General features: G+C 38.0%; 1 protein-coding gene across 1 annotated transcript in view; it reads right to left on the bottom strand.

Annotated features, from left to right (window-relative positions):
- Ell2 (elongation factor for RNA polymerase II 2) overlaps nt 1-24,253 on the bottom strand; it is a 72,969-nt gene that overhangs the window by 20,109 nt on the left and 28,607 nt on the right. Inside the window, exons 3-4 of the mRNA XM_008827976.3 lie at nt 10,621-10,742; nt 5,864-6,027 (exon numbers count right to left, since the gene is read on the bottom strand). Coding sequence (XP_008826198.1) covers nt 5,864-6,027; nt 10,621-10,742 — 286 coding nt within the window. The remainder of the gene's footprint in view (nt 1-5,863; nt 6,028-10,620; nt 10,743-24,253) is intronic.

The raw sequence follows: 24,253 nt of genomic DNA on the forward strand, positions 1-24,253 counted from the left end.
ACTAGAAAATAGAGCAATGGATAAGTAAAAGCAATCTCCATGGTCTGGGGTGAATCAGCTTACAGGGCAGGAACTGTGCTGAACTGCATTTCTGCCCAGGTTGAGCTTGTCAGGCCTGGTTTGCCAGAGGGCATATCTATGTGGGTATCATCCTACCTCAAGAAAGGGGAAAAGGATGAGTGCTCACAGGAAACTTCTGTCAGCTGGGGTGCTTCTTTATGACTGGAACATAAGTGATAACAAATATCAAATGAAACTACCACATAGCAAAGGATCTCAACACTAAGGGGATACTGCCTAGTGATAAGAAAAGCTATTAAATTAAGTTGTGAGAGTTGTAGAGATAGACTTAGATCTGGTTTCTGTATATTTTATAATTAGGAACAGTTGGATCAATGTCAGATGGGAAAGGAATAAGTCTCCAGCTATCTGAAAAGGTGAACCTTATCTCTATTCTGCAGTTTCAGTGGGAGACACTCAAAATAATAAAGTGCTCAGTGTGTGGGAGGATCTGCGATTACTCCCAAAACTACTCACTTGTACCTCTTCGTGGGAAAGGTTTTATGAACAAATGCCTAACGCTTTCCTGTTGTTTCATGTTGAGCTGTAAGCTCTGTGAGGGCAGGACCATGGCTGCTTTCCACCAGCAGAATATGAGTCAGTACTAATGACTACCTGAATGACAGCAGCCAGCAAGCAGAGGAGCAGCAATCAACACAACCTGTACTTTCCCACATTGCCAGATTGCTAGTCTGAGGATACACTGAAACCTCTCAAAGTGAAAATGTAAAGGCATATCTTCTAGTCTATCACTTTTCAGTTGTGACATTGTTGTCATTACTATTCCTTGAGCATTGAGTAGGAATTTAAGGGAAAAAGACAGGGTCAGTGCCATGGAAATTTAGGAAATGTTATACATTCTACCTTTCCTCCCCCTTGCAAATTCCTGCAGAAAAGGAACCTGCTTAACTCTTCCAAGCCAATTGTCTGTCATTTAGAATGTTTTCAAGCTGGTGGGAAGTGACAGTTTTTCCACTGTGTTCCAGGCTGCTGTCTCCCTTTGTACCACTGACCCACCTCAGATCCTTGGTCTCAGAGGGCTCCCAGAGGTTCCTCATTTACCTCATCCTCCCAGAAGCAAGCATTAGAGAAAAAAAATAAAGGAGGCAAACTTTGCCTATTTGAAGATGTAACTATGATGCCTAATAAGAAATAAGAGTCTGGTTGAGGGAGAGGGCAGAGTCTTAACTGAGGCCCACTGTAGGCCTCCACCTCTTCTGATTCCCCACTCCTAATATGCTGACTTCATTTTCCTTCTAGACAGCCAGTCATGGCATAACCATTTCCTTCAAATGCTTGAAAGAACAATCCAATAACATCAGGCCACTGAATTATATTCAAATATCACTTGCTTGTTGTCTTCTCAAATCTTTTGTGCCTATTCAACTAAGAAGGAGACCCCCAAGATAAAGGAAACACTGGTCTATAGATGAAGAAAACATTGTTGATATAAATATTAATAGAACTGTGATGCTAAAGAAAAAGAAAAGAAGGAAGATGCCAGATTCAAAGTAGGCAGAATCTTTATTTTTATTTTTAACATTTGCCTCAGAAAAGCCCTTTTTAATAAAGCCTGTGGGAAAACCTAATTCTCTTCCCAGACTGAACTGCTAATCAATTCCCTGGGCTCTTTTATATACAGCAGCAGTGGTACCAACAGGGGTGGCTAATCTGAGACTATATCCGAATCATTGTTTCATTACAAGGAGTCCACTTGTAGTTCCTCTATTTAATAGGAGGTGATAAAAGTATTTATCCCTCAGTACAGTGGTTCTGAGTCAACAATGTGAAAGGAAGATGTTAAAGCAGGCCATCAGAAAGAGATTAGGGACTACTATGTCCGTAGTTGTTTATCCATTTGATAGAAACTGACCAAAGTCTTGGCAACAGAGACCTAAGGCTTTAGAAAACATTATCAGGGCTGCAAGGCTGGCTTGGAGTCTGTCATGGTTAAATACATAATATATGCAATGGACTCCATCTCCACCATTTGGCATCTGTGGTCACTTTTTCAAATGTTTACTACTAAAAATATATACATATTCAGGGGACACAAAAATATCAGAACTACAAAAGAACTTGACTGTCCTCTAGTTCAGATACTTCTGCTTTACTATCTGACAAAGTAAGACAGTGAGTGATTGGTTCTATCACTCAAATATAGGCTAACTCATCCAAAATAAGAAAAGTGGGAGAGAAGTATGAAAATTGGGAAGAGATTCATATTAGGCCTGTTGGGTTATTTTATATGGCTGAATAAATATCAGTACATATAAAATTTTGCAATTCAACAAATTCCAGAATTGAGGTAGGAGTCAATAAACAGGCAGATTTACCATATTAGGAAACAAAGTGGTAAGACTTAGTGATTTTTTTCTTATGCAAAACGGGAGTCATTCTAACAATATGGTTGGTCATGTTTACCACAAGACCAGAAGTGGAAACGCTACTAAAGAATGGTAACATTTTCTGAGCAAAAGGCTCTCTGGCTTCTCTCTAGAAAAACAGGATTTACTTTTTTTCTTCTTCCCACAAGAGGGTTTCAGAAGCTCATATTCCAGGAAACTAGGCCAGGTGACCCCTAAACTTCTGGCAGTACAGACTTTACCCCTTAAGTTTGGCTTGCGGCCTACTTCAGCTGGCAGAGGCCTGGCCTGGCATAATGCCATACTTTACCATAGTGGGACCAGATTTATTCTCACTTGCCTCCACCCAGGCTGACACTGCTGAAAGAAACCTTGTTCTGCAGGTACCTAGGCTGGCACAGGTGAGCTTTTGGTATTATTTTACATATGGTATTGTCAATTATGAGCTAAATGGGTAATTCCTGTTGTTCAAGAGAATACAACTTGTTCATGAGGACATGCCTATATCATTTTCTATTTGCTGAGCCCAACAACTTGATATGTAAAAAGGATAGTCATAATCTGCTTCATAAAGTAATCATGAGATTCAGTTGAGAAATTACATACAAAGTACTAACTGATATCTTGTATACAGTGAACATTCAATATGCATTGGGTATTATTAATGTTACAGGTTGACTCACTGATCTTTTTTTCCTTTTTTGAGACAATGTCTCACTATGTAGCCCTGGCTAATCTGGAACTTGCTATGTAGGCCAGGCTAGACTAGAGCTCATAAAGCCACCTGCCTCTGCCTTATGAGTGCTGGGATTAAAGGTGTGCATTACCACACCCAGCTGATTTGCTGACATTTTAAAGAACTGAATAAACCAGGTAGTTTTTCTGAGGTATTGAAGAAAAGCAGGAAGACACAAATTGAGCTGCCTAGCAGGAAAGAACCATGTAGTACAGGACAAACAATGGGCAAAGTTAAAAAGGAAAAGATTAAATGGGACTTATCAAAGTACAGTAAACAAATTCCAGAATTGAGGTAGAACTCAAAGTAAACTACAGAAAATCCAATTTGGGACCCTAGGGTCTTTAGAGTTGGTGAGGTTTAACTAACCATACTGTTCAATTTTAAACTCTGAGGAGAGGAACTAGAGCCAGTACAGAGATGCAATACAAATAATTAAAGGGTTGGAATGCAGGCCTTATTAAGAAAAGTTAAAAGGAGCTGGGGTTATGTGACTTAGAGAAAATGGCTGAGGAGGTTAAAGATAAGATTTAAGATCAGAGAAGAGCACTGTACTGTGACAGTCAGAGGCCAGGGCTCTAAGGAAAAGCCTGGAAGAAAAGGTTAAGGAAGACACTTAGGGAGCAGAGATCATTGCATGACTCTGAGGGGAGGACAGTCTTCTGAGACCAGGGAGATGGATATTTGTTCAGATCTAAATATTAATAATTTCTGATTCCTGTGGCCACCCCCAAGATGGATATAAATTATAATCCCTGTAAGAACCTGGAAGTCCTAAAATTCTTGGTGCCATTAGGAAGTACATGATCTGTGGGATTCCACCAAACTGCGTGTGGTGACTCATGCCTGTAATTTTAGTATTCATGAGGCTGAGGCAGGAAGTTTGCAAATTTGAAGCCAGCCAGGGCTACATAGTAAGGCTAAGGCTGGACTGGACTACAGAGTGAGACTCTGTCTCCAAAATAAACCCAACCAAACAGACAAACAAACTCACTCTACAAGTCAGTTGTATAAACTATAACTGATTATAACTGACCCTGACCCCATCAAAACAAACAAAACATGCTATGTTACTCATGGAAGAGCTCAGTAGTCACAGATGATTTTGAAGTTTTAGAAGAAATCAAATAAGAATTTTTAACTAGTTATACTAGGAAGAAAAAATAAATCCTAATTTTGATTATGTGAATCTTCTGTTCCTTTGTCAAACACACCAATTTGCTTCACTGTTCATAAAATGATGGTATTAGACAGATTTAAACAATACTTTCAAATAGTGACAGATAATTCATACTTTATGCTTAAAATGTTAAGTGTGGAAGATCTTGTGGAATTAAAAAATTATTTGTTATTTTTTTGTGATTTAGCCTATTAGCACAGATAGCTAATTAAGTTACTTATAAGGAGAAAAGAGAAAGAAGGCTGGGAATTGTTACCTCACCCAGCAGGAAAGTGAAGGAGGAAAAATCTCATTGTTGGTAACTTACTAGGTAGGGAACTGGGTCCTGTGGGTATAGATACCTGGGGAAGCCATGAATTGTTGTTAAACCAAACTAAATGTATCTAAGCTAAGTACTAAATCCCAGTAGCATTAGTTTTGTTCCAAAGAAACACTTATTAAAGATACTAGTGGAGCCTCTCAAAGCTGAATGCAATGTAGCTGGATCAGCAATGGGAAAACACAAAGTTGAATTTTATCAAACCTGGAAAGATGTTAAGGGATTTGGTTCTGTAAGAGACTGATTTTAGAAATATTAACATTTTCAAATTAACAGGCTTTCATTTCCTATGGTAACGAGTTATGAAACTGATCAGGGACTTGAACAGTTCATCTGAACTCTTTATCATTCTAATCTTACTAATCACTATGAATTGACTTGTTAAAGTAGTTTAGGACACTGCTCATAAAGCAGATACTCATCTTGCTGGTCTGGTCTTACTTCCTCTCCGTCCGATGCATATTTGAATGAGCTGATGATAAAGATGATGCGATGGGGAAGGTCTTAATTAATGGCTAGATGAGGATGAGGATCATAATTGTAACCAGAATCATCATCCTACTGCTTTGCTGTTATGCTCTGCCATAAGCACATTTTATACTTTTATAATAAAATTTCATTATTGTATAACAATCCCCTAAAAATATAAGCAAAAATCTGTAACAATGAAATTAACTCATAAGAATATCTAACAGATTTTAATGTAAAAATAGCTCTATAAAAGTGCAAGACAAGAACCACTGTCCATTACTGAACTAACATCATCCAATGACAAAGAGAACACAATGGACCACTGTTTCAATCTCACATAGGATCATGACTAGATCCCAGTATTGCAAGATAGTCATAAAGCTTTAATATCCATTCCTCAATTCATTAGTGGCCTGAAGGGAACAAATGACTTTTTTTTTCTTTTTGAGGCATGGTTTCACTGTGAAGCCCTGGCTAATCTGAAACTCACTATGTAGACCAGGCTAGCCTTGAACTCACAGAGATCTGCATGCCTCTGATTCTCAAGTGCTGGGACTAAAGGTGTGCACCACCATGACTGGCAAAATGACTTTTTAATCAACCATGTTATATAAAAAAAGTTCTGAAAATTAATTTTTGCATTTTCATTATTAGTATTACCACTGTTTACCTACAGTCATCATGAAATAGTCCAACCAATCAGTGCGAAGAAGAAATATGTTTATACAAACCTACATATGGTCCACCGGGTTTGATAACTTTTGTGCTTCGATTGCGGGATTCCTCTTCTGCCTGGGTCATTCTTTCTCGTGTCATCTGATATGAGTCGTTTGTTGCACATACTGTAATTTTATCTTGTATAAATCCCAGGCAATTGAGCTGGGAGGCTCCAGAGCTGTCAAAGTAAGATAGTGTCTTTGTTAGAGATGACCTTCATTTCTCACAATAAAGGCAAACAAGAATTGTATGACCCTAAAAGCAGTAGCCCAAATAAGTTCGTAATCCTAAAATAACTGATATTAATTTTAAATATAAAGATTATTTAAAATGTTTAAGTTCTTCATTTGTTTTCGCATTCTGAATAAAATGGGTAAAATGAGCTCTCAGAGACCAAATCCATAGTTTTAAAAATAGTGTTTGGAGCTCAGCATGGTGGCGCACGCCTTTAATCCCAGCACTTGGGAGGCAGAGGCAGGAGGATCTCTGTGAGTTCAAGGCCAGCCTGGTCTACACAGTGAGTTCCAGGACAGCTGGGGCTATGGGGAAACCCCATCTCAAAAAAACCAAAAAAAAAAAAAAAAAAAGTGATTGGAGAGGAAAGCAGATAGGCTCAGCAGGCACTGCAGTTCTACTTCCATTTAACAGTCAACTATTCTTAAATTTCCTATCACTGGCTGACACAAGAAATGTTTAAAACTTTACTCTTAGAGGAAAAACAATGTGCGTGCTTTAGAACTGACTAGGTGAAATCTACCTGCCACAGTTCTTTTCATTTCTAATAAGGTTCAAGTTGTAAGGCTACAAGGCTAATGAGCACGAGGCCTTACTTTAATAGTGTTAGTCCAACTCTCCCCTGCCCCAATTTGTTGAATAGTATAGTTATCACTTCGTTAAATCTCTCTAATGCAAATATTGAAAAAAACTGGGGCAAGTGATTACTGCAGAAACATTTTTAAAAAGCATCGAATAAGATTGGGATCTGCTGGTCATTTTCTCAGTTCTATGCTGGGTTTTTGTCTGCCTGAGTTTGCATGGGACTTGCGTATGCCTGACACCATTGCCATAGAATCTGACTACATGGACTTATACTGGGGACTGTCTGGGGACACTGACTTGACACAGTGGGCCTTAACAGGAATGACAGAGTATATGGGCTTCAGTGGTGGGTCTATGGGAGGGTGCCAATGGGGACAGGGGTATGAAGATGATTAAGATTAATTGAGATGTTCTGCATGAAATACACAAAAATTCAATTAAAAACAAACTTAAAAAAGAGCATTGAAATAATCATGAATATTAACACTGACTCAGAAAATGGCTTTGGTAATATGCTAAGGTTAAGGGATCTTGGTCAAGTCATAACTTGTGTTTTTTAAAAAATATTATATAGCCTTAAAAACACTGCAATATAAAAGTAATAAAAATGACACTACTGATCCTCCTTTTCCAAACTAAATTAGAAACAACTCTGTTATGATACTAAGAGACAGAAGTTGATAAAAATTTTGTAAATTGCTAATAACTTTCTTTACAAATACTTTTTAAAAAAGAAAAGTTAATATTCCTCATAAATATTAATGATCAGAGACTAAATCTAGGACAAGGGCTAGGCAGACATGGTCTCTCCTTCAAGGAGTTTCTGCTCTACTAGCGACAAAGATGAACAAATTGGGCATTATAAAATTAAGACAAAAGGCAAGAACAGGGGATATCTGGGAGGGACACTTCACTTAGACTTTCTAGAAGAAGTGATGTCTGAGCAATTTAAAGCAAACTAGAGAAGAGGGAGGAAGGACAAAAGTGCTCCAGAAAGATAACCATCCTTTGCAGGCTCAAAGTGGGCAAGATTTTCAGTTCTGTCAAAGACAGCCAGAAAAGACAATTAGAGATGAGGCCGAAAACAGAATGAAAAGTACATCGTGCCAGGCTTTGGGGGATCATGTTGTGGATTTTGAAGTGAATGAGAATGAAAGCAGAAATATCTCATTTATGCTATAGGAAGATCAATATAGATGGAGACCAGACAAAGAAGGGGGATGCAAGAATGAATGGTGAGAGACCAGTGAGGGGTCCACTGAGGGATTATAGACAGGAAGTGGTATTTGAACAAGAGCAGAGCAGTCAGAATGCAGAAAAGTAGACTGACTCCCAAGAGAAGACAAGGCAGAATTGACAGGATTTGACCAGTGATTAGACACAGGAAAGAGGGAGAGAAGAAGCAAAGCAAGTTAAAGATCATACCCAGGCTACTAGCCATGGAGCTGCCTACTGAACTCAAAAAGGGCAGGTCAGAGATAGGGTTGGAAGATAGTCACTTTGAAGGAATGAAGAAAGATTCTTCAGAGGGAACCAACTATCAAAAACACTAGCATTTAAGCAACAGGAAATAGACCCATGAAACTGAAAAGCTACAGCCAAAGTAGTAGGAAGGAACCAGGAAAGTATTTTGTCCATGGAAGCTACTAGAAAGTGCTTCAAGCAGCAAGGGTGGTGAGCAGTGTGAAACATTGACCGAAAGTATAAAATTATAAAGACCCTGTAATTATGTACTGAATTTAGGGGAAAGGAGGCTACTGTTCCCTTCAAGGAACAGTTACAATGGAACGATGAGGACTGAAGTCTGTCTTTGGGTCGAGAAAGGCATGCAAGGAAGTTGGTTTCATTTCTTATTTGCTTTTTAATTTTAAATAAGGAGACTTGAGTGTATCTGAATACTGAAAAACCAATAAGAGAGGACAAGGAGGGAGGATGAACTCTCAGAGGAAGAGTGAGAGGAAATGCCTTCAGTGCCATGAAGGCCTGGTGTCAGGGAGTCTATGTTAGCTTTTCTCCCTATTTCTTACTAAGGAATGCATGAAGTAAGAATAAGCTGAACTAGTACCAATCACGATGAATTTCTGTTTACACAACTCAAGATCAAGAAACAGATCTTATGTGAAAACAAAGCAGTGCTCATCCCTGTAGGCTGGAAGCTCCTCTCCAGATAGGCATCCGTATTCAACCCTTTCCATTGAATTACCTTCAAAGCTAAAAGATTTCAGCTTGTGCACAATTGCTCCCTTCGTCTTTCTCTGGTCTGCCTCATTGCTTCCCACCCCTGAGTGGGCATTACGGAATGTCCCCCAACTATATATTTTTTTACTAAGCTTGTGAATGGGAACATTTATAGAATTTTTGGAAAGGCAATTTTACTGTGAGATTTTCTCTGTTTTATATATGAGAAAAGCAAGGTTCGTAAGGTTTAAAAAGATAACAAAGGAGACTAGTTACTATTTGTTGAATATCCATTTACCGAGCATCTATTTTGAGCTCAGACAGTACAGAGACTAGAAAAAGAAGCCCTTGCTTTTGAAGACATTGCAGAACTGCAGAAAGCGGAGAATAGGAAGGGCAGGGCCAGATTATAGGCAACTCTGCTGGTCAGTCTGAGAACTCAAAGTTTAGTGCTTTGTTTTCATGATGGCAAATTTCAATTTACACCCTACCATACCATAGATTTTATAAAGCACCTTGGATTATACTGAAGGGACACTAAGGCATTACCTCAATTTTCTTATCAATTTGTTTCTGTTCTCTTGTCTGTTAAAGTGTTGATGATTCTACAATCTATTACAGTGCTGTTCAAGAAAACTTGCAATCGCAGAAAAGTCTTTTATCTGTGACGTCAATGTGATAACCACATGTGTTTTTGAGACTGCTTAATGTTAGTGTGACTGAAGAATTAAATTTTAAGTTTAGTGCATTTTTTAACAACTGAAATATAGAAAACCGTATGTAGCCAGCAGATATGGAAGTACTATATAATCTATAATATACGCAATTCATACCTAAGTTTTGGAGGAAGATATTTTCAGAAAGCAAAGTCAATATATACTCAGGAAATATGGTCATTTAAGTGGGAAAAGAAATTTGGAACTCTCAGTGATGTGTCTTATTTTATGTCTCTGTCTCCTATTTCTGCTTGAATCCCAGCTTTCCTCCTAACAAGTGCTTACAAAGGTCCATGTACTACACACACAGATGAACTACAAATATGGCCAGGTCTGGGTACTTTGTACCAACGTCAAAGTCTTACATACAAAAAAATGATGGCTCACAACTTCTCATTTCTATCCAGAGGCACAATAAACTCCCTCTACTTAAGGTTCATTCTTCAACCAGAAACAAGCAAAGCAAAGCAAAATGAAACAAATGGCTTATTGTTTCCAGAGGATCAAAGCAAGCCAGGGACCATCAGGCCCTGGGTGGGTGTTTATCTTTCTCCTTCTCTTATTTTACCATTTTTGTTCTTAACTTTTTTCTTACACTTTTTACTGGAATTAATAACTAGTGTCCAGCTGGCTAGAAAAGGAAAAAAAAAAAAAAAGAAAAAAAAAAAACCAAAAAACAAAACTCTTCCTTAAGTTAAGAGTTGAACAGGGAAGTAGGAAGAGGATATGCAAGATGTATATTTTTCCTCCTAGCTCTTTGAACAGAAGCCTGGAGTGCAATAAAGGACACTCTTAAGTGCAGTGAATAATTGTCTTTAAAAATCTTTAAAATTGACTTTAATTTAAAAACTCACAATTATTTTTAAATCTTGTACCTTTTGTGATTATATCCCAGTGACAAACATAATTCTCTACACAATAGGCGCTTAATATGTTTAAGTAAATGAGCTCTATAATTAAATTTGATAAATATTTAGGGAATGGTTAATAAGTAGTTTGTTAACTTAAAACTCTTTTAAGTGAAAATTTCCCTTCAGCATACCTCAGGAATCACTTACCTGGAGAATGTTTGCTGGATGCAGTCAAAGCTGCCCTGGGGGTTATCTTTGCCCACATTCGACAAATAAAAGTTAAAGTTATGTACTTCATTGAGGGGATCATTTTTGGGAATTTTGACAAGCTAAAAGATGGAAAAGAGAAAAACACTTTAAATTATAGATTTGCCAAAGAGCTTATGATGTTCTGCCTTACTGGTTTTGCAAGTGAATCATTTTATAACTTTCTTGATACACATCCATCTTCATAGCATTTAAATGACCAAATAATTTAAGCAACCTGACAAATATGCCTGTGACTTATTGCACTCTTATTTCTGTGTCTACCCTTAAGTGTCACTAATCATTTCTGTTCAGATATGAGTCCTGCTGAATAGCTTTGAGATAATGTAATGGTCACTGGAATACATTTCACATTCCAATCTTTTGCTGTCTTAATAAAAACACATTTCATTTGAATCCTTGCTTCTTTGAGTAGTATATTTGAAGAATAACAACTGCTACCACAAAGGCAAAAATGTAGCTGGAGCATGTCTTGCTGCCCCATGAGTCCCTCATTTATTCTCATGTTTATATAGCAGAGTGCACAGCCCATAGAGGAGATTATGAAGGCCACTTCCAAGCTGAACCCTGGGCAGTGTTGTAGAACAGGAAGATTTGCTTGTCTTTCTTTTTCATTTATTAAATGCATTGATTGATTGATTGAGATAGAGTCTCATGTAGCCCAGGCTGGCCTCCAACTCAAGTAGCTGAGGCAGGCCTTGAAATCTTGATCCTCCTACCTCCATCTCCCAAGTTCTAGGATTATAGATGTGCACCACATCTGGTTAGATGTGCTTTCTGAGGCTTTGCTCAGAATCTGGTTTCCCTGTTAAGGAACAAACTTTTTCTAGATGTCCAAAGCTCTGACTCAGATATATGTCCTGGCATGTGGGAGAGCTCAGTAAGCCAACATGAACAAATTAGAATCTCTTCTATCTTTCCACTACTCCTCCTTTCCCACACATGAAACTTTTCTTCTTTTGGGTTTCTAAGGCCCGAGCCTTGGTCTTAAGCAATGGATAAAAATAGGATTTGTTGCCAGGTGTGGTGGTACACGCCTTTAATCACAGCATGAGGCAGGTGGATCTCTGTGAGTTCAAGGCTAGCATGGTCTACATAGTGAGTTCCAGGCCAGCTGGGGCTACAGGGAGATCCTATCTCAAAAAGACCCCCCCCCAAAAAAAAGGATTTGTTGGCAAGTATGTAAAATACAAATTCCTACCCTCTAGCTTCCAAGTACACTGGATCTTAGGAACTGACACAAGTAAGGAGGAAGGAAGTGTTTTATTTTCTCAAAATCTGTCCTTTCCATTGTCGAAAGATTAAGAACCAGAGCTAACTAGCTCCCATGTGTATAATACACCCACAAATGTGCTGGTGAATGTATATAAGCGTGATCCCTGCCTTACAGGAGGCATGTGCCGACAACCAATCTAAAGAAGCTCAAACAAGTTTACAGAAGCCACAGTCTCCAACCCCTCAGGACAAAGGAAGGCAAGCTGAAAAGGGAGATTAATTTCTAGTGTCTGGCATAAAATAGGCATGTAATATTTGTTCAAGAAATGAGAACACGAAGAAGAATTAAGTCGAGGGAAACATCTTTTCAAAGGACTTGCATACACTGGAAAGATGGAGAATCACCAAAGATACTGTGATCTAGAAAACACATTCAGCTTCTATAATCCATGAATTTAAACACTCTGACTCCTTGTTTTGAATTAATCCCAATTCCTAAAGAATGAACTCTCCACACTTATCATCTACTCTGTAAACAATATCTCTTGGGGATCCTAGAGTTACCCTATAACTTCCCAAATTTCTACCAGTACTCAAATATAGTAACTTTGTGAATGTCTTAATTTACTGTCTGTAGGTACTTATCAGGCTTTCTTCCTGGGCATGCAAACTCTATCCCTAGTTGGTACATGTACAACATCTCAATCCTATATTTGTGGGGAAAGCAAGAGTCAAAAGAATGCTAGTATGGAACACATGAGAACATCTGCTTGTTGGTGTATCAGCACACTGACACTTGCCTGTGTTTTCCTGAGAGCCACAGGGTCTTTGCCGACAGAGGCACCATAGCCTAAAACTCCCTATAAAGCCTTGGAGAAGTGGGCAGGTTGGAAAGGGGTGGGCATCTAAATGAAATTCTCTCTTCAGCCATGCCTCTAAACTTCCATCTACCCTCCCTCCTAACATTCCACCTCAACTTGCAGAACCTGGTTGCTGGGGAGATTTTCAGGTGGTTTGAGCCTCATTGGCATGTCAGGCTTTGACCTAAGGTTTTTCTTCTGTGGAGCTCATGTTGGGGAATAGAATATGACTTTACCTATCAGGTATGGAAGACTACCCTGTTTATTAGATTTTAATTTACATTTTTAGAAGTAGAATCATATAATACATTTTTCTCTACTTTTAAAGTGGGTGGAATCTACTCAAATTCTACAAATGTACATTATTCTTTCATTGAAAAGTTTTAGCTTATTCATGTCTTTAGCTCAGATGTCTGATCTTTACAGAAAAGCTCTTAAGTCTTTTTAAAAGTTATTAATTAACTGAGTGTGGTGGTGCATACCTTTTATCCCAACACTTGGAAGCAGAGGTAGGCAGATTTCTGCAAGTTCAAAGTCAGCCTGGTTACATAGCAAGTTCCAGGCCAGCTAGGGCTATAAGAAGAACTTGTCTCAAGCCCACCATCCCCCCCCAAAATTATTAAATTTTTGTATACACATATATCTACGTAGCATGTGGGCGTGCTCACCTACGTGTAGGTGCACACGCACGTGTGGGTGTGTGTAGGTCTGTGGTTGACGTTGGTGTCTTCCTTGATTGTTCTCCACTTATACACTGAGCCAGAGTCTCTCACTGAACTTGGAGCTTTCTGTTTTGGCTAGTCTGGCTAATCAGTTTGTTCTAGGGACTTCTGTCTCCATGTCTCACATGCTGGGATTATAGGTAGGCTGCTCTGCCCACCCAGCTTTTTATGTAGGTTCTGGATCCATAGGTCCTCATGTTTGTCTGGAAGGTCATTTCCCCAAGCCCCCTTAGGTTTTTACACTAAGTGAATATTTTCATGTTTTTCCAAACTACTTCAGTAATGTTTAGAGTCTAAGATTAAACAATTAACTTCTTAAACATTTTCTCATTTCAACTTTTAGCAAACGTGTGTAATAAGGCTAGTATCTAAATTTGGAGAATACGATCACAAAAATGTCTTTTATGAAGTAATCACTGTGTATAGTCCTCAGCATGCTAGGGTCTGGCCTAGTGTAGACACAGGATACTCATATTCTCATTCTTCTTTTACAAGTCTCTTGAATGAGGGGCGGGGAGAAGCTGCAGTCATTTGAAAAAATATGATCATGACCAGAATAGGAGGAATCAGAATGAAAAGTAAGTTTATATAGCCAGCCAGCCCAGTATATCCACTGAAAGGGTGTGAAGTTTATTACACACACTGATTCAGGTGGAATAATAAGGGGTGATTTTACCACCCCACGAAGAGATCTGGAAAGATACTACTGGCATCTAGTGAGAGACTAGAGCTACTGCCCAATACTCGACAGTGTACAGGACAACCTTCATAGCAAAGAATTACCAGTGTGAAAGGGCAAAAGGGCCAACACTGGGAAATTCTGGGTTACAAAAAGGTAGGTCAGTGCCTCATAAGATTAGAACTCAGAATCCCAAATGCTGGGATTAAAGGTGTGCGTCACCATGCTTGGCAAAAGTACTCATTTCAAATGAGAGAAGCTATTTTGCTCTGAGCCACTTATTACAGTTTTATAACTTCCAATCAAAAAATTGAAAAGCTGGGGCTAGAGATATGGTTTAGAGTGGAGAGCACTAGCTGCTCTTGCAGAGGACCCAAGTTCTATTCTGAGCACCCGCATGGACGCTACAACCACCTGCAACTCCAGTTCCAAAAGATCCAACACCCTCTTCTAGCCTCCATGGGCTTTGCATGACATGAGTGCACTTATATTCATGCAGGCAAAACACTCATACACATGAAATAAAAATAAACAAAAAAGAAATTGAAAAGCAGAAAGGATAAGCATACATGAGCCATAGAAGGGCTAAAAATTCTTTAAATATGGTTGTGCACATTTATTTTCTTCCTCTAATTGGAAATTATAAAACTTAAGGCATTTAGCTAAAAGTTTCAAATAGATCATGAGTTCTTAAAGACATTCTCCCTGACTGGAGGAACTGCTTAAAATACTTAATAATTAACATTGAAAAGTTCCTCTCTCACCAAGGGATGCTCTTCCAAGATTGTTTCTAAATCAGGTTTCAGAACTGATTTCCCATGGTAGTTAGCCCAGTCCTCAAGGCTAATCCTAAATCCATGGAAAACAGTACATGTTCACCTCCTCCTCCCTCTATATTATAAATTTGAAGGCTGGTTCTTAAAATGCTTCATAACCATTTGGAAGAAAGGGCTCGACCTGTGGGGCAAGGCCCTATATGTCACAGCCAAGTGGTGCATATTACCTGTTTCTCTGAAATTCTAGCTCTCTGAAATGGCTCTGGACTAGCAAAGGTTTCAGACTCACCCCAGTTATGGCCTTCAATAGCCCTACAGGCTCTCATCCTTTCTGAAATCCTCCTGGTTTAGTTGTGATGTCCTTTTCCCCTACTTGCTCTGTCATATATAACCTGCTCTTTCCAGTAAATCTGCTTTCTTGTTCAGGGGCCAAAGTGCCTTGCAGACTTTCCAGCTGTAAACCTAAGTGCAACTTTGTAAAGGCATTTCAGTCTTGAGGCCATACTTAGATACTGATACAAATAAACTTTGTGTCTAATTTGTACCTTGAGAATAAAATATTATTTAGAAAGTATTAAATATTGTGTGATTCCAGTTTCTTATTTAGGGTGAAGGGTATAAAAATACATCACCACATCCAGGCAATTGGAAAAGTAGATTTTAATTTTCATTCCAAAAACGACAGACTGAAAATCAAAGGCTTAGGACCACAATCCACAACCCTTCTTTCAAACTCCAGTCTGTCTTTGATAAAAAGCTACAAAGAAAAAGTTTCAGGGAACTTTCAGACATTTATAATTAACATAAATACTGTATACCAAGAGGTATAAGTCAAAGCTTCTAATTATTCTTAGATACAGGCTCAGGCATGTGGCAATGGAATACTGTCTGAAAGGTCATTTAAACACCAAGTCACAGATCTGGGGCAGAAGTGCATGTGTACACTGCTGCAACTTCTACATACATGCACACTGGTATCTGCTTAAAATTAGTTGATACCTTGTTGCAGAGAATAGTTCCCCAGCCTTAAGTCAAATAGTTTCCACTCCATATTGGACTGAAGCACATACTAGATTAAAAATAAGAGCACTAAGTCGTTTTTTAAAAATATATTTAAATGTGTTGTCTTTTAGTGGCTATTACAAATGACTTAAATGACAAGGCTCTTTTGTGGCAATGATTATATGAGCAGTAATAGCTAACCTTTTCTACTAAGGTGACTATAAATGCTTGATAAGATACTTATAAATCAGCTGCACCACAGTTTGATATGGTAATTCTTGGGGTTAAAGTGGAAGCACAGGATCAGAAGAGCCCAGATCATTTTAAAATTTTTCTTAATTTTATAAATCAGAGACAAAGAGCCTCAGTGAATTGCTCAAGGTTATATTCCTATTTCAAGTTGCAACCCCTATATTCTCAGCCCACTTTCCTTATTCCACAGTTGCCTGAAACACTCATTACCTTGTATTACTAACATATGTTGATGTAATTCTTCCCCCACTAGAAGATAAGCTGTGCAAAGACCAAGGCCTTTGTGTATTCTATGAATGTATTGCCGGTATTTTGAATAGCAAAAAGTAGTCACTCAATACATATTTGCTGAATGGATAAAAATGTTGATTAATGTCTAAGCCAGGACTAGAACTGGCATCTGCTTTCTTTCTACCAATATTCCCAAAGTATGCTGAAAAAGTTTTCTTATTAAAAAGGAGATTCTATCCTCAAATAAGTTTGGGAAATACCAGGCAAAACAAAATGACTTTCTTTGCTGTATATCTTTCAACTAAAGTGTTTCCCAATTAATGTGACCTCAAAGTCCACTTCTTTTATCCCTCCAGTGTCCCAAGAAGACAGTCTCTTAATATTATTTGACTATTATAGTTATCACTTGACTATATAGTGTGTAGATTGAAAACTTAGATACAGTTGAAACTTGCTGCAAACATTTAAACTCTCTGTTGCACTCAAATTTATTGCACTCAATTTTTGATGATTCTGATTTCCTAACAATCTAGAAAATGGTTTAGAGATATCCATTTGCATGTACTATTCAGAATCCACAATGTGGGGTCAGAATACATAACCCAGAATCAGAACAGAAAATAGAAACCTTAACCTGAAACTCATATGTCCTATTTTTCAAAGTAGAGCAGAAGTTATGACTATAGACCCAACATTATAGGTTTAGGGAAGGAAAAGCAGCAGCCCCTCAGAACAGCCCAGATGTACAAACCAATGCTGGGGGTGGAGGAGTAGGAAGCAGAAGACATCCTTCACTTCCTACTATACAGAAGTAATAGAAAACATTAAGTATTAGAAACATAGTAAGAGCTAGTATTCCTAGTGAAGAAGAAGAAAGGGCAGGGTGTAGAGAGATCCTAACACATGCCAGAAACATTTGAAAGTTCATGGTATTTTATTGAGTAGTAGTATAAAATGGCAAATTCAATGGGCACAAAGAGAAATTCTGAAAGTTATCCAAAAAATTCAGGTCATGTAGCAATTAGCATAACTAATTCAGGACAAATATAAGTACATTGATTTCTTTCCCCTTATTAAGATGTTAAAGGAGGAAAAAATTAAAATAGAATGCCTTTCCCTATTATTCTTCTAGGCTATCTAGATCTAGTATTAGAATTTCTGAAGCAGTTTTGGGTTAGAAAGTAGAGCAGCCAATACTGAACTTTGCCTTTTTGTTGCTTTGGTGGGGTACAGACTTACTAGAAAAATGTTTCCTGAGAATTACATTCTCATCCTTAATATATTCTTTTAAAATTTATGACTATTTTGGAGAAAACATTCATAAATTTAAAAACTGATTTTATTTATAAAAGTATAGTTTCATTTACTTATTCCACAAATATTGAGTGTATGTGATCATGATGGGCTCTTATCTGAATTTCTATGATATACTGTTGAATTAAACTGGCTAAGATCCTTGCCACAATGGCACTTATGTATAGAAATGGAGGAGTGTGATGATGGTGGCTAGGGTCAGGAGGTGGGGAGAAATGTATTTTATAACTACAGGCAGCAGGATTCCTAGACATATCAAATGTGAAGAATGGGAGAAATAAATGACTATAAAGTATTTTGTCTGAAAGATTGGAATTGTTTGAATGTGTGTAAACCTATAAATATCTAAGTATCTAGCCATCCATCCATCCATCCATCCATCCTTAATCTTAGCTATGAAGATGAGTACTTTAATATAACAGAATCCACTGACAAGTGGAATATGTCTTAGCTTTAAATACAATTGACCAGTGTTGGTTTCACCAGCTAAAATGAGCTCTAAACAAGTTTTGTTATGACTCATTTTGCAGCTTCCTGGCTAAAATTATTTAGAAGACACCAGGTGGCTGGTATAAGTTGGTTAGTATCAGGGTGTTTCCAGGAAAACCAAGGGGGGGGTATATTGGCAGGGGAAAGATGCAAATGATAGATATTAGAGACACCAAAATCAGGGGAAAGACATATGGCCTAAGGGGTATTAGAGAATGAACACTTGTGTTTAAAAATGAATGGAAAACTGAGCCAAACACCAAAACAGCGTTTGGAGAAAAAGTGAGAAGGCCATTGAGAGAATCTAAGTAGCTTGTTCAAATTGGAGTCATGGCTGGACTACACATAGATTCTTTGAAAGCATGTTAAAACCTCTCATTGAGTTCAGCTGCATTTCACTTTATTAGTCATTTCAAAAATTTTAAATATATTCCATAGAATTGATGCTGACCTAAAAAAGAACTAAATTATCTTCATATCCCTAAATCTTCCCACATTGCCTCTTTGGATACTCATCACTGCTATTCTAGGGACTTGCCTTGACTCTTCTTTCTCACACTACCCTAGATGCCTCAGCATCCAAATCAGCAGCAGCTCTGCTGCTTTTCCCTCCCAAATTGTTTCTTAAATGTATATCTCAACTCTTTCCTTTGCTCTGATTCCTATCACCTCTTGCCTTTGATAATGTCTTTCAGCTTCCACTGTTGTCCCTTCTCAATCCCATCCTTAAACCATTTAGCTCTTATCCCTTAATCACTCAATTTTTACCAAAACTATCCCATAAAATGTCAGTCTGAACACATAGCCCCATGCATGATTGATTTTTTTTCCCATACAGCTCCCTCCTACCTATCAGCAGGTTGAAGCTCTTCTACAGGACACAGAGTTCCTTTCTACTAAACCAGCTTAACTGGGACTCACTCTCCATTGTGTATTTTGTCTCAGAAGTAGTACTGTGCCACTGAGCACCAGAAAGTACTGGTCTATGGCCCACTTCTTGTTTACCTTGTGGCAATTTTTCTTTTACTTATGACTCAGTGCAGGTCCTTTTTTCCTTGCCTGGTGAGAAGGGCTTAGATTCCTTTTCTGGGTCCTCACAAGTCCCCTCACCTCCATTGCTGTCTTCACTAAACTGAACACTGAGTACTTATTTGTCATTCTCTCCCACCAGTTAATTGGAAGGACCATGGTCTCATTCATTTTTATGTATATTTGGGACATTGTAGATACCTCAACTATTTGCAAGATTGATCTGAAAAAAAAAACTTGGAATTGAATTAAATTTACTCATAAGGTATTTTATGCCAGTGATTTATAAAAAATTATGTGTTTGAAATAGATCATGTAAGGGTCTGTGGAAAGCCAGCACTCCCCAGGGAAGACAAATATAAATAAAATGGAGGGAGGGTACAGCTGCGGGCTGTGAGACACAAATGTCAGGATGAGAGTGTTTCTGACCTCTTGTGCTATGTTTAGCCCCCAAACCTAGGCCAAGTGGCTTCTTGGGCTTGTGGTACTTAAATTTATATTATACGCTTTTCTTTTTTTAAAAAGAGTATTTCATCTTTATTAAAGCGCAGAAACTCTGGCCTCACCAAAGTCCATTTGGAAATATACCCAACCTCTTTAAACCACTTTGTATCTTAAAGGATTCAGAAGATCACACTAAAAAGTTCTAAATTGGGATATTCTCCCAGTTAAGTAGAAAACAGAAATTAAAATTTTAAAATAGTTTATTTCTCTGAAACAAAGCTCAAACTTGGAGTGTACAAGAAAAAATAAAATGTTCCACATAATGGCAGCTTCCAAATTACTCTAGCTTCTCTCTTCATGCTCTCCCGCAGTCCTGAGGAAAGCTGTTTTGCTTGCATGATGCCAGGAGGAACTGCTGGCACACACCAGCAGACCCAAGTCCGTGCCTGGCATTTTCCAACAGTGGTGTAAATCTAGTGGAGAGACCAAGACCTGACAGATGTGAGCTGCCCTCAAGATCAACAGAGGCTTTGAAAAGTGGCCTAGGTCCTAGATATTGCAAAACACAGTTTCAGCCCAATCCAATCAACATCACCACAAAAACTTGTAAGTTCACTAAGATAAATTAGTAAGTCTGAAGAAGAATATTTCTATGTTGATTTGGATGGGGTAATCTAGCTCTTAATTCTGTTGATCACTATCAATTACTTTCAAGAGTTTTTTTCTTTTGAAAGTTATTCAGAATGTTTTAAAAAATATTCATCATGGGGCTGGAGAGATGACTCAGTGGTAAGAACACTGGTTGTTCTTGCAGAAGACCCAGGTTCGAATCCCAGCACCCACATGGCAGCTAACAGCTGTCTGTAACTCCAGTTCCTGGGATCGATGGCCTTTTCTGTCCTCTGTGGGCATTGCATGACATGGGTGCACTTACCTACATGCAGACAATACACACATACACATAAAATAAAAATAATAAACTATTTTAAAAAATATTCAGCATGTACTGTAAATAGAGTGATAGTTACTTTGGTTAAGGAAGTGGACTGGAACTGCTGAGGCAGATACTATGCCTGCAGCACAGAATTCCCAGGGATCACAGATACAGAGAAAGACTGTGGCATGATATTCAGGGGATAGTATTTCATTAACTGCATTACAGGCACCTTTGATATTTTGTTTTTCTTTTTATTTCATTATTTATTTCTTATTATTTTTTTGTGTGTATGTATGTATTGCCTGCATGTACGTACATGCACCTGTGTTGTGCAATGCCCATGGAGGTCAAAAGTGGGCATTGGATTCCCCTGGAACTGCAGTTTTGGATGGTTGCTAGCTGCCATGTGGGTGCTAGGAATCGAACCTGGATCCTCTGCAAGAGCCACTTAACCACTTAAGCCATCTTAACCACTGAGCCATCTTTTCAGTTCTGAGATCTTGCTTTATCGTCTTTCAGATGGGGTCTATGGAGACCAGTCTGGCCTCATCCTCACAAACCACCTACCTTAGTCCTCCTGAGTGCTTGGGATTACAGGTGGGTGCCATCACACCTGGTTTGTGGACCATCTTTTTTAAGAGAATTAGTGCTGAGCACTTAAAGGAAAATAAAGATAGAGAGAAGTGTTCTCTCTCTGTAAAATATGCTTTCTTCTGCTCTGAATCCATTTCTAGTCTCAGTTCTAAGGTAGGCCTCCCTCACTGACTTGAGGAAAAAACTGCCAAGTTCTCTTTTATTTTCATTTCCATTTTTTTTTTTTTTTGGCTAAGTTCTCTTTCACACAGACAAAAGGGGGAACAACCTAAACCAACCATATCTAGTGTGACAGATCAAGGGTGCTAGAACAAAAGGCCAAGTTTCCCTCACTGATTCCAATACCTTTCATTTATGTAATCCTAGGCAAGTCACGAGCCTTAGTAACCCCCAGTTTCTTCATGTTAACTTCTAACTAATATGATAGGACTGTTGTGAACATAGAGATAATCTAGCTGAGGTGCTTGGTGTAAAACCTAGCACTTAGTACCTGCCAAAGTGTTTGTTCCAGTGACACCAGGACAATACTGGTGAGCTCCCACTTTGATTTTGGCCTGTATGATGCAAACACAAACATACTTTCCTTAACACAACCACGTGTTCGATTTTTAAATTCTGAAATGGCCAAGGACTGGCAACAAGTATCTTGCAAATAATCAAAAACTGACTCTACTTATTTTGAATCCTTGGTATTTATGTTGTAAGCCTTGCAGATCCAAAGCTTCAGTGTTGGTGTAAATGGAAGCCAATGATTAATGCTATCAGAGAAAACAATAAAAAAAATTAGCATCATTTTTATGGAGAGGGCTGGTGTGGTGCCTCAGCAGATAAAGGAACTTGTTGCCAAGCTTGACAACCTGAGGTTGATCCTTAGAACCCACATGGTGGAAGGAGAATAAACTCCTAACACTCATCCCCTGACCTCCATAAGTGTGCTGTGTGTAGCATGCATGTGTGCACAAATAAATAAATAATAAATAAATAAATATGTAAAAAACTAGCAATATTTTTAATTTTGACAAATTGAAAATAAAGAGCTATGGTACAATTATGAATCAACACAACAGGTTTTCACAGAAGGCTGAAAAAAAAATATAGCTACCTTCTGCTGTTCTAGACAGGGAGCAAACATCACTTCCCATGTGTCCTGTCCATAAAAAAATATGCTGCCTTCAGAGCCCCAGAGAGCCTAGACACCAGCTACAGCACAACAAAGAAACACAGGAAATAGAATCAATGGTTCTCATAGGAACCACAACTTCTGACTCTAAAACATTTAATCTTGTGTCAAAGCTAGATAGCCCTAAAAATGAAGCCTGCAGTATTTTAATTTCTGTACATCCTTCCCTAAATACCTGCTCTAAAAATATATTCCTGTGGTAGGACATACATAGTTCCATAAGATGTATTTCATTTAAGTTTCATAAGTCAAATTCACATGCTAATTCTCCTAAAGCCTATAAAGGAATAAAAACGATTTCTGATTTCTCAGCTATTGATACAGAGCATCAAGAGCTAAATGAGAGACTACAGTTCTGATTTCTAAGAGACTTGGCAGGGCTGATGTAAATAAAAGAATCTGTCAAGTCTCCTAGATAAATTGATGTATGACTATACAAAATAGGGTTAAAAAGATTTCTAGGGACAGTATTGCTGGGCTACAGGCAGAAGTACCAAATCTATGTTTCCACACAGAGAAAAAGATGCTATCAGAGAAAGGGCAAATATTTGCATATAGACAGTTAAAGCAATACTGTATTTGGACAATTCATCATAACACTTTTAGCTGATTATATTTAGATAGTTATTTAATTCTTCTAGCACCATACACCATGTGATTCCTCTAATGCTATACAGAGTAGTAAAACATTTTATCTCCTTGCCAATAACGGACTGCATTGCCTGCATTGTACAGGCATGGAGAGAGAGAGAGAGAGAGAGAGAGAGAGAGAGAGAGAGAGAATGAACTAGCTTCATAAGGCTGTAATGTGTAGACAGTAATGCAAAGGTGAGAGCAGAAACTCAAGCATGCTAAATCCTTATGACTATAAACAATGGTACCCAGCTAATGTTAAAATAGTAAAATACTACAGTTATTTAAAAAAATGAGTGAAATAGGCAATGATCTCAAAGAGAGTCTAATAAACTATAAACATAAAGATTAAAGCCACTTTGTTGGAGGAAACATGAGTAACACATAGAAATGAATTTAAAGTTCCTTTTTCTGGCAATATCAGATGGAGACAGTAAAACATTTGATGACACTTCATGACAACTTACAACACTGCAACATTTAACACATACCAGATCACACTGTTAGTTCTTAAACATTATAAAGTTATTAATTTTGAAATTTAAAAACACAAGCATTCAGCATTGGCTAGGGGCTACATCATAGCACTTTCAAAGGCTTACGGAAATAGAAAACAGCAGCTTTCTAGGGGTGAATGGACAATTTGAAAGTAGTTACTGAAAAATATTCATACTTTTTGACCTACTGCATTCTACTTCTCAGAATCTATCCAGAATAGAGACAAAAATAAAAATTGATGTCCAAGGATGTTCACTGTACTGTTATTTTTACACAGAAACTATATATGTCTTCCCTAAAAAGCAAGAAACAAAACAAACCACAAGCATCCTAAGCACAAAGTTTTCTTTTATAGTTAAATACAGATCTTTCAGACAGCTGTGCCAAAACAAGTCAACATCAGCTTACTGTCCAGTGAAAACAGAACTCCCTCTTTCTAATCTGTGAAGACAGACTTCAATGAATTACCAGCGCTAGACTGAGAAAACAAACAGCTTCCATCTTAGTTGTAAGAAAGTTCTTAGTATTGGATAGCAGTGTACTGCTGCCTTCAAAAATATGGCTATGATTTCTATTCTCATTCTAAGTAATACATCTCTAACACAGCCTTGAGTGACTACTGATGACTCTATACTGTTTAAATATTACAGATGCTCTTTTCCTGGGTGCCTTACTTGCTAGCCTCTACTGGTGAGGGACCAATTTAGTTCTTAATCAC

Source organism: Nannospalax galili, unplaced genomic scaffold, assembly GCF_000622305.1.
Source record: "Nannospalax galili isolate Female #2095 unplaced genomic scaffold, S.galili_v1.0 scaffold393, whole genome shotgun sequence".
NCBI classification, from domain to species: Eukaryota; Metazoa; Chordata; class Mammalia; order Rodentia; family Spalacidae; genus Nannospalax; species Nannospalax galili.